Source organism: Rutilus rutilus (genome assembly GCF_951802725.1).
Source record: "Rutilus rutilus genome assembly, chromosome: 24".
Classification (NCBI taxonomy): Eukaryota; Metazoa; Chordata; class Actinopteri; order Cypriniformes; family Leuciscidae; genus Rutilus; species Rutilus rutilus.
In genome coordinates, this window is record NC_140228.1 from 11,724,303 (window position 1) to 11,736,517 (window position 12,215).

At 36.8% G+C, this 12,215-nt stretch overlaps 1 protein-coding gene across 1 annotated transcript; it reads left to right on the forward strand.

Annotated features, from left to right (window-relative positions):
- On the forward strand, nt 1-11,705 carry armc1 (armadillo repeat containing 1). Its single transcript, XM_084399340.1, has 7 exons — nt 1-224; nt 994-1,202; nt 2,595-2,686; nt 5,893-6,082; nt 6,175-6,291; nt 7,117-7,191; nt 9,532-11,705. The coding sequence occupies exons 2-7, from the start codon at nt 1,041-1,043 to the stop codon at nt 9,721-9,723; spliced, it is 828 nt and encodes a 275-aa protein (XP_084255466.1). The 5' UTR covers nt 1-224; nt 994-1,040; the 3' UTR covers nt 9,724-11,705.
- The last annotated feature ends 510 nt before the right edge of the window (nt 11,706-12,215 follow it).

Genomic DNA, 12,215 nt, shown 5'->3' on the forward strand with positions numbered 1-12,215 from the left:
AGTCTGTCTAATTCCAGGAAGTGTTGTACAGGGTGTTAAAGCTCCGCAGATAATGGACAAATATTTGGACCAGAACAGCTGTCATAAAGACTTTTAACCATATTCACTCTCGTCGTTATTACACGAGCTACATCCAGTTTCGTGTCCATCAGCAGGTCATTTGTTGGGATCCTTTGACTGGACAGGATCATCTGAAGCGAGGAGCCGTCCTGGGCGTGTTTGCTGTAAGGTTATGCGTGGACAAACAGTGCCACAACACACACACAAGGTTAACAAGATAGAGACCACGAACATCAGAAACTAATACACTGATTGTACATTTATCATTATTATTTGGCTACATATCTGTGTATTTTTATATATGACCCGATATAAGTACCGTTAGATTCTGCCTTTCTCTGTCTTGCGTGCTGTCATTGTTTTTGTTCATACATTCAGATGTGTAGACATTCAGATACAGCCGTATTGATGTCTGTACACTAAATATGAATGAGCAATCAGCGCCAAATGTTAGTTTTTACATGCCGTTTTATGTCCCATATGAAAATTCAAGAGTGTCATTGTCTTGTGATGCCGTGTCAATGTTAGCCGGTTAGCACAGGCCCCGTTAAAGGCCTCGTTATGCTATGTGAATCATATATGAATATCATGGGCCATTTAGTGCACTATGAAAGCCACAAATAAGCCACGTGTAAAAAGATAATCAGTAAATCAATGCTAAGGTGTCGCGAGACAAAAATGCATGTTGACTGAGTGACGTCAGGCAGTATATCTCCGGTTCCTTTTTTTATTTTTTTTGTTTAAAAAATATATTTAAAATATAAAAAAATAGTATTTTTTAAAAGATTATGCAGACTGAAAATTATGTAATTCAATTTAAACCAGTTTTTATGTTATTTAATTATTATCATAGACCTTAGTGTGCTTTCTGTCATTAACAAAGAGTTCCATGGTATCAGAAATGATCTAATTGTGGTTTTTATCCCCCCTCAGCTAAGATCAGTGTATTTTCTGTGCATGGCCCTTGGTGTGGGAGCACCATGAGTGGGGAGCCTGATGCCTTGGCTGTGGTGAATCAGCTGAGGGACTTAGCTGCTGACCCCCTCAACAGGCGAGTTATTGTTGAAGATCAAGGCTGCTTGCCAGGCCTCATTCTCTTCCTCGACCACCCCAACCCACAAGTCGTCTACTCGGCGCTCTTGGTAAGATCCAGTTTGAAAGAATTGTGCAGACATTCTTGCTATAGCGACCTGTAAGATGCTCTCTGCCATGTTAGTAGAGTAAGTCAGGGTTCATATCAGGAACTCAAACGTAGCTTCGATGTTATGCTATAATAATCATGAATATTTTGTATAATTTCTATATATGTTGATGTTCTCTAATAAACAGCAATGTTTTGATAGCAATGTTTCCACATTTCTTGGAAATCTGATGAATGGTTTATTATAGTGTACAGTAAGCAGTCTCTGCTAGATTCAGTTTCAGATTCAGACATCCCAATATAAAGCATAATAGGTTGCAATTATGATTTTAGAACTCCTTTATACCTCCAGTCATTTTTAAATGTCCCTGTTGTAGCCAATCAGATCACTCAAAGCACACCCAGCTGGCCCGATGCATGACACATGACTGCCACCTATTTGTAACCAATGGTAATAATAATAATAAAAAGGATATGATTGTATACATAATAACAACAATAATGATATTATACTGATATAATGGCTTATTGTTAATAATAAAAATATTATTATTATTATTATTAATTCAAATAACATTTATATCAATAATAACAATCTGTAACTAATATTGTGGCTTATTATTATTGTACTCACTGTATAATATTAATAATAACATTGTTATGTATATTTATTATTATTATTAAACTCAAATTTGTTCAAATAATAAGAATAATAATTTGTACCTAATATAGCTGTTATTTTTATTATTAGATATTATAACACTGTAATTATAATAAACTATAATAATGTTGTTATTATTATTAAACTCAAATAGTCTGACATCAGTTGTTTGATAAAGGCATTCATATCAACCAATCAGATCACTCCATGCCCTCCCAGCTGTCCAAAGACAGTCACAAGACTGCCACCTGCTGTCCAATATTGTCACAAAGCTCAGCCTAACTTCTACAGGAAGTGTTTCCTCCCTTCTTCTGTAAGACGGATAGAGAAATCTGGACATGATCTATGTTCTCCAGCATGATTCGAGAATGTTACAGAGCATCTTTGCTGATTTGGTCAAACAAATTTAGTTATTTGATTAGTGATCTAGAAATAGTGCTGAACTAGAAATATTGTCGTCATTGCTAGGTTTGAACCCCATGTTTTCCATGTGCCCTCAGAATTTCGTACCCCACTGTATGTTTGACCTCTTTCAGAAGGACATCACACCTGTGAAGACATTTGGAGAATATTTGAATAACACTTTTTCACGCGCGCGCACACACACACGCGCAGTAGCTCTGACCCGAGTAGGCCTGGTGTTGTGCTAATGGATTTGTTATCACAGCGGTGCCTGGCGGTATGCCTCTGTAATGGCCCTGTGTGACCCTTAATGGCTCTGTGTCCTTCCAGGCGGTGCGCTACCTGGCAGAATGCCACGCCAACAGGGAGAAGATGAAGGGCGAGCTGGGGATGATGCTGAGCCTGCAGAACGTCATGCAGAAGTAAGTCGCTCCCATCATTCTGCCACAAAACATGAAGGCAACGTGAGCTCGCTTTGCACTTTCCGCAGAAATCCTCATCCTGCAGCTTTAGTTGAAGTGAATGTGTGAGGTGGGCAGATTTTAAGAGCACGATAAAAGGTCGTACTGTCATAAGCGGATTTGTCTGTTTTGAAACTAAATGGGAGCGATGATGCGATCTTGCTGTTTAAGCGTAATGCGAACTGTCAAGCAACCTGATTTGGGTTCGCCATCGGTTGATGTCCAGCAGAGGTCAGTCTAAGAGAGAAAAGAGAAAATCATACCACCATTGACATTAAGGAGTTCATGTTCAGTGCCAATATTCAGAATATTGGTTGATCAATGTGGGTTTTTCAATGATCAGTTATTATACATTTTCCTGACAAGAAAGGGAAATTAAATCATAACTCATGGTTCAACAGTAAGGATGGCCAGTGTGAGAGAGTTTAGGGCCTGGTGACATCATTGTGACTTGCTCTATCCAGGCCAGTGTTGCATTTTCTGTACTTCAAGTTCTTACACTTATCAATTATGCAAATTTTTAATTTTATAAAAATTTTATCCATTGCAAACTGATGTTTTTTTGTTTGTTTTTTTACTTTGAGAATAAGGAAGCCACAATTGTCTTGCAAATATATTTATGAATTTATAGCTGTCATTTAGTTACATTATAGCTGTCAATAAAAACCTTTCACAAAGTTTTATTTATTTTTTTCAAATTGTTTGTTTTATCTTTTTGTCTATAAAAATGTAGTATTTTCTACTTTTATATTATTATTACAAGTATTTTTTTTTAAAGAAGTCTCTTATGCTCATTTGATCAAAAATGCTGTAAAAACAGTAATATTTTGAAATATTTCATAGATTCAAATTTTTTTTAATGCATTTTAAAATGTTATTTATTCCTGTGATGTCACACACACATACACACACACATATATATATATATATATATATATATATATATTATATATATATACATACACACACACACACACACACACATATATATATATATATATATATATATATATATATAAAATGTATATGTGTATATGTGTGTGTATATATATATCACACACACACACACATATATATATATATATATATTATATATATATATATATATATTATATATATATATTATATGTGATGTGATAAGGCCAGTGAAAAATCTGATCTAGTACAGGAAAAAAATCCGTACTGTTGAGCCTTTGTTAGATTATGCTTGAGAAAACAGGGTTTCTTTTACTCAGGGTTTCTTTTACCTCACATGTCAAACAATACTAGCGTAGATGCCAGCTGATGCTTTAAATATTCATACAACTGCATGTTTTTTACACCCCAAGGTTAACTATAGAGGCGCAATATCCAAGTATATGTATATATTCACTGCAGTTCGGGCTTATTTCGAGTGCGAAAGTCTGCAGGCTTTTAGACGGCGAGTGCCTTCTGTTTACATGGAGACTCACAGACAGAAGTGCCGATGGTTGGCAGAGAGCTGCCTATCCTTCTCTCAGGGCGACTCCCTGCCCGCCCCCTTCCATTCACCAGTCACTTCAGTTAGCACAGATGCCATCAAGGAGTGCCCTGCAGTTCCACAAGCTGCCCGTCACTATTTCCGGCACAACGACTTTGGGTAGAGGTTGTGTATCGCCCCAGTCTGTGAAATTTTGTGGCTAGAGGAAGTGAAGAAATCCTTCATCACCCCTGATGAGACGACAGAGCTCAGAACTAAGCTAGGCTAATGCTTGTATTTGTTTTTATGAGGAACATTCAGTGTTTTCTGACTCTTTTTTTGGTCATTTCCAAAACCTGTATATGAATGTGCTGTTATTGGCTGCAGAAGTTGATATACAACTGGCTTTGGACGGAGGATATAGGTGCTGTCAGCATTCCCTCAGGTGTACATGGGAAGCTTGGAGGTCTGGCAGCTCAGACATGCCAGTGAGCAGATGCCCGTTCCTGTAGCTCTGCATGAATGATGGCAGAGTTGCATCTCCCCCATTAGCGCCTGTAGGGCAAATCAAGATTCTGATGTCATGCCTGATCTAAAATGATGTCAATGAACTGCTGTTTTTTTTAACCTCATTAAACGAACAGGTCACTTGACTATAGTTAGCCAGCAAGAAACAGACTGGCTAAAATAGAAAATGTTAATAACTTTGCATTTGTTTTTATTCTTGTTCTGTATTTAAGGCCTTTTTATCCCCCAATCCATAGGGGAGATGGGGGTAAGATGCACCAAGGGTGCAGTGTGCATAATTTTTGTGACAGTATATTTAGCAAGGGGCAGTCATCTAAAACTGCCTATGGATGAGAGATACACATGAGAATATTAGGCATTTATTCTAAAAAATGTCAAACTAAATATTCTGAATATTAAAGTTTTATGTTTGCTTTAAAAATTCCGCAGCACAATAAGACTATTATAATATAAGAGTAATACAAATAGTATTGTTGTAGTTTTATTATTTTTGCATACATTTTTGTCCAGATTTTATTTGAAATGTAACTCGTTCACGCTGTTTGTGTAACTTTTCTTTATCATTATTATTATGTAATATTTTTTTATTTGTTTCTCTGACCTTGTTATAGACAATTTCAGTTGATGACAGACATCCTTTTATCCTATTATTTTTACTTTAATTTCTTCTTGCCCTAATAGGCATATTTTCAGCTTGTCCCACTCCCTATTATTATTATTATTATTATTATTATTCATTTTATTTATTTTTTATTTTATTTTATGTACTACTTTTGTACAGTATATTTTCTGTTTAGGCTTTTCATGCTATGATGCATCAATCTCTTAATTTTCAAGTGTACTTTACATTCAATATGCTATTATACTTCGTTGTGATATTAAACCATACGGAATGCACGGCTCTGGATGAATCACAGTGTTGTTTCAGTATTAAAGGTTAGTTGGTTCAAGCTCTTTACTGTATCCCTCATGTGTGCAGATTACCCCCCGCACAGATCTGTGTCATGTCCCCTTGTCTGCCGGAGTGGTGACCTTTTCAAATATCAGCACCGACAAGCACTGAATTGTACAATACATGCTCTTTTAAAAAGACTAGACTGCTCAATTATTTCTTTGTTCATCGAAAGTGGCCATTATTGTTAGTTGTTCATCTGTTGTCATAATGGAAAATCCTACAGTGAACTGTGATGTGTCCGTCCAGGGGCACGTCGCCAGGCGAGACGAAGCTGCTAGCCTCTGAGATCTACGAGATCCTGCAGAACTCCAGCAGTGCGGAGGCCGAACAGGCGGGAGCGTCCGCCTCGTGCCGAAGAAAAGCTCAGTTTTTCCTGGGCGCCACGAACAAACGGGCCAAAACGGTGGTGCTTCAGATCGACGGGCTTGATGATTCGGTAACTGCAATCAAACAACTTGTACTGTAACCCGTTTAATCGCAGCGTTCAGATATTTGCACAATTTGACACACTGTATCTGTTTATGTCAGACTCGGAGGAGTCTTTGTGAAGAGGCACTGCTAAAGATCAAAGGAGTCATCAGCTTTACCTTCCAAATGGCTGTGAAGAGATGCGTGGTGAGGATCCGTTCGGACCTGAAGGCCGAGGTGAGATCACAATCTAGCAGAAACAACATGACTGTTTACAGACTATTTAAGAATGCCTGTGAAAAATGAAACTAGTGATGCCTTGATTGAGTATATTGTTTGTTTTTATTCAAATAAAAAATTGGTTAGATGTCTTGTATTTTTATTGAGTTTTAATAAAGTAAAAAACATTAATATTTAACTACATGTACACTACTGTTCGATTTTGGGACACAATCTTTTTTTATATTTTCTTTTATTTAGAAAGGATGCATTTGATCAAAAGTGACAGTAACGACTTATATACTTTTACAAAAAAAATCATTTAGTTCATTTAAACTATTATTCATCAAAGAATCCTGTAAAAAATGACAGTTTTCACAAAATATTAAGCAGCACAACTGTTTTAATAATTGATGGTAATAAGAAATGTTTCTTGAGCACCAAATCAGCTTATTAGAATGATTTCTGGAGGATCATGTGACACTGAAGACTGGAGTAATGATGCCATCACAGGAATACATTATATTTTAAAATATATTTAAATAGAAAAGTTATTTCAAAGTATAAAATTTGACAATATGACTGTTTTTACTGTATGTCACATAACAAATAAATGCAGCGTTGGTGAGCATAAGTGACTTTTAATTTTTTTTAATATTTTAATACATTTAAGATGCCAGGTTGGGACGTCTGTGAACAATTTTGACTGGTGACGTAAAAAAGAATAATAAATCAACTGAACCAAAGGAAATGATTCTGAATAAACAAATCACTCTTTATGGATCAGAGATGCTGTTAGAAAACCCATTTCAGCATTCTCATGCATTTATTTTCATTCCCCAGGCCTTGGGAACTGCTATAGCTTCAACCAAAGTCATGAAGGCACAGCAGGTAATGAGGGGGGAAGACGGATCGGAGGTGAGTAAATCAAACAAACACATCTAAAAATGGATAGTTAAACCAAATATGAGTATCTTCATGTCACTTTTTGGGGCTAGACAGACTCCGTTATTATATAATTTCCTTTTTCAAAAAAAAAAAAAAAAAAAAAAGATCTTGAAAATTGATCTCCTTATGCACTCCATGTAAAATCAAATGAGTTTCAAATGACATGAGAGAGTAAGTATAATATAACAGTGTTGAGGTTAGGATGAGCTATCCCTTTCTCAAGCTGCGTTAAGTTTTGTTGACTACCTCTACCTGAGGATGTTAGCCGACGCTGTCGTCGTAATGCAGTTTGTCATGTGGAGCTGGTGCTGTCTATCTATTCCTCCCCTTCAGAAGAGTTACTCATTTTCCCCTCATCACATGATCACTCAGGATGTCCCTCTCCCCCTGAAACCTTGCGTCAGAGGGCCCTGGAGATACACACACACATACACACTCTTGCATGCAGTGTGTGGTCATTAAAGAAAGATGTGTCCTCTCTGGTTGAATTGGAAGGGCGATCTCTACCTGCAGCGGCACAGTCATGACCTCCGGTGGCCGTCAGCCCTGCGGTCTGGAACACTGCTTTACCACACACTTCCTTTAACAACCAGCAGGTGGCGCAGTTGATTGAGATATCGACTTGTTGATCAAACTTTTTCTGCTTGAACAGGCACAAAGAGAAAGCTACATAGTAATTAGGGCTAGAGTGATATATTACTAAAAATAAAATGTCTTAACCTTTTAAACCCTATGGTGATATTTGAGCTATTTTTAAATAATGGTAATAATTTTGACCAAACGGCCATTCTTTAGTAGATTCAAAATGTTAAAGACTCCCTGTGGTGAAAGTCAAGCTTTTAATGTTGTTTATATGTTTGTGGTGTTTTTAATATGACTTAATACTAACCATGTGCAAATTCATAAGGCATCACCATTGATGAGTATTTCTCCTTAAAACTGCAGTGAAAAAAAGACATCGCCCTTGTTCTCTACCTCACAAATATGTTGTAAACAATCCCGTCATGAGGGGGGCGGGCTTTAGCATATCATTAAGTGCTGCGAAGCAGGGGTCTCAAGAGAAGCCAGGTCATCCTGGTATATTTTTCTGTTGATATGAAAAATTGTGTACATTTAGCAATATAGCTATACTGTTCTGGTGAATTTATATTACGATGTTATGATGAACTATGCCTTTCTCCACTGATGTTCTTAAGGAATACTGATTGTTTGAAGGCAGCTGACTGACTCTGAGATGGTGAACGTGAACATGCTTTGTGTAATATTAGCAACACATTATTAGCTGTCTGATAATGTAGTCAAGTAAAAGGCTATCCATAATTATTACCGTTATGTGTCCGACGTGTTAGAGAGCGATACATATAACGCATTACCATTCTGATACATCGACTTGTATACGAGCCTGTATAATTTACTCTTCCACTTCTTCTGAATCAGTTTCTGGTTCAAACACATGTGGCTGAATTAAACCAGTATTTCCACTTGCCATCATGCAGTGTTTACTACAGTAAAGTTGAGCGAGTGGATATCTGAACTGGTGTGAGTGAGTGGAGGCGGGGACTAATTTGCTTATTCATGGCTCTGTATACTAAATGAGTTACATTCAAGCTATTTTAAGGCATGAATTATTTTTTTTCACAGGAAAACAACTTTTAAATATGTAATTTTGGTAATCAAAGATGGGTTTAAGGGATAAAACTGACCACAGGGGGACTTCAAATTTTAGAAGTAAAATATTTGTAGGTTTTCTAATTAGTTTTTCACTAAAGAAGTGTATGTAATAGTAATAACATTATTATGATGATTATCCATATTATTATTATTATTATTATTTTATCATATGCACCTATATTTTTTGTATTTCAACATTTTAATACAATATTTTAAAATTCAGAGCACCATGATCCTTCAGAAATAGATGTAATATGCTGATTTGGTTTCCTCATCATCATCATTATTATTATTATTATTAAACTGCTTACTAATTTTGTGGAAACAATCTTTTTCAGGATTACTGGATTTTAAAGACGAAATCTTTACTATTTCAAATAAATGCTATCACTTTTGATCAATTTAATGTAATATTATACAATTTGAATAATATTTTGTATCTAAGTATTTGCTCTGCTGTAATAGTTAAAAAAGTATAAAAACATTTACTCAGGTTGCTTTCTGTTTTGTTGTTTTGGCTGCTAATTGATTTACTTGTTTTTGGTTGCTTGTATATTTAATTCCATTTTGTACTGCTAGCTTAGCAATCAAAACAAAATGGGGCATTGTTCCCATCATTCTCTCTTCCCTCTCATCCAGATTGTAATCCCATTCCAAGAGGACTCTGATGTGGTGGTCGAGCAGAACGTGAATTTGCCGGATTATCTGCCTGAGGACGAGAGCCCGTCTCAGGAGCAGCACAAGGCTGTGACGCGACTGGGCTCGGTGCAAGATGGTGTGACCTGGCTAAGCACGGCCGCCAACTTCCTGTCCCGCTCATTTTACTGGTGACCCGACGACTCCCCGCATGCCCCGCCTCTTTACAGCCTGCAGACTGCCGAGCGCATCTCGCAATAAACTTATAACCGTGTTCCAACTTTATAAAAACACCATGACAGGCGGCTGTAAATGGTACGCGATCCAACCTGCTCCCAAACTCACGTTAACGCTGCATACGCACCCCACGAGACACTAAAACCTGAGAGCAACCGGGAGAAGTTCACAGAAAGAGTTTTGTGTGTATCTGCTCTCTCTTACTCACTTTTTTTTTTTTTTTTTTTTTTGGTTGGGAGAAGGTTTTCGAACGATTCGCCCCTGATCCTCCTTGCGGGTTCTGTTGAGACTAAACAACGGCCCGGGGGTTTCGCTGGGTGGGTCGTACCTTGAGGTTTTCTACATTTCTATGAATTTGGGTGTATTCTGATGTGTTCTAACCCTTCATCTCAGCCTTCTTGTACATTTTAAACAACTGCTTTTTTTTTCAATTATTTAATAATCCTAATGTTATTATTCATCAGTGCTTTTCAAAGCATGCTGTATTTTTGATGCCTTTTTTTGAACCCCTTTCCTTCTGTGTGTGCCTCTACTACGTAGCTTGTTGATGTGATTCATTTTCACGGTTTTAAATCCTCCTTATTTGCTTCGGCTGAACTTCTAAAGCCTTCTCAAGACGATATTTCTTTTTTTTTTTTTTAGGTTTGAATTTGAAATGCGTAGTGATGGTTCCTGATTTCACATGATACATCATTAAAACACCAGCACTGGTTGGTGTGCAGTAATAATAATTAGCGGTTTAATGTCTCCAGTAAAGGGAAGTCGCCACGAAATGGCTGTTATTGTGTGTGTAATACTAACCTTTTTTTTTTTTTTTTTTGTGTGTGTGTGTGTTGTTTGTTACAGCATGTGCCAAACACCAGATAACCTTTGTTACACTGCTAAAATGTTGTGAAGTAGCTCTGACCCTTTAGGAACTGATATTATAAGGTTGTCTTTCTTTTCTTTTCTTTTCTTTTTTTACCTTTAAGCGTCAATACAGTTTTCCATTATGCCATACTGACCATTTATAAATGTTTTTTTTTCTTTTTTCTGTGTTTTCCTAAATACCATAAATGGGTAACCATAAATTCAGGGCCTTTCATACACATGATCATTTCAGTGTGGGTTCTCCTGCTAGCCAAATGCATGATCCGGTCAAATCTGACAGGATATGTGCCTGTCACCTCTGCATGACCATCACCCCTCGCCCCTTTCTCTGAGATCTCCCTGACCTATGGTGTCTTTTAACAGTTTAGACGATCGGCTGACCTCACGTATCGCATTTAGGATGTGTGTACGTTCTCCCGCAACTGATGTTCTCGTGTACGTCACCATTGCGTTCAGTATGGGGTGTTTCGCGCATCGATATCAAAACGAGTCTACACGAACCAATACATGCCCTTTTCTAAATGTAACTAGTTCTATTGAAATCGATTTCATTTTTCACCTTATTATGCTGGAAAACTTTGGTTGTTGTGAAGCATCAGTGTTTGCACACTTTTGTATTTTTTCCTAATTTGACAATTTAATCAGCAGTGCTTTAAGATACTTTTTATTTGAACTCACATCATGTCTGTTCACATTAAGGATTTGTTATTAGTGTACAGCATTGATTCTCCATACAGTGGCGTGCTTCTTGGGTGCAAGATGAGAGAGAGGCCATCAGTGTTATATTTATGAACAAAGTCCAAATTGAAATGAGGTTTGCATTTTCTGTACTTTTATTTCCCTCCTCTTGTACTGTACATCATCATCATCATCATCATCCTTCCTTGAAGCGTTTTAAGCTACTGTTCACTGTTACTCCAGGAACGCAGAACCAGAGCCCATGGCAGACGGTAGATTTTAGTCGCTTCTCATGTACAGGGCATATTCGCTGTTATATACAAAGAGTTTTAGAACACACAGTTCTTGACTGTTCACAGTAATGACAAGGATTATTAAATAGATAAAATAAATTTGCTTTGTTGTGTTTTGTTTTCACTGTAAATTGCATTTCATTAGGTTTGGTGACACCAATTTGTTACTATCAACTTGCTTGTTTTTTTTTTATTAAAGTTGGATGCTCACGGACACCAAGAAGAAGCGCCTGAGAATCTGATCTTACCGTGAATGACAACTACTATGGCTTTAAAGGTTTCAAATGTTGATTACCATAGCAAATAATTTTGACTCATGCCTCAGTTTGTAGAAACAAATTGCTTTTACAATAATGGGGCAAGGCATTTTAGAAATGTGTATTTTTCATATATTGCTTATATTGGTGTGTGTGAAATTTGAAATGTGAAAAGTAAGGTTTCGTTTCAATAACTCATTGTCTGTTCAATCGAACAGTTATTAATATAATTTAAACTACCATTCATAAGTTTGTGGTCTCATATGCTCACCAAGGCTGCATTTATTCAGTCAAAAATACAGTATTATGGTGAAATATTGCCATTTAAAATAACTTTTCTATTTTGTTTTAA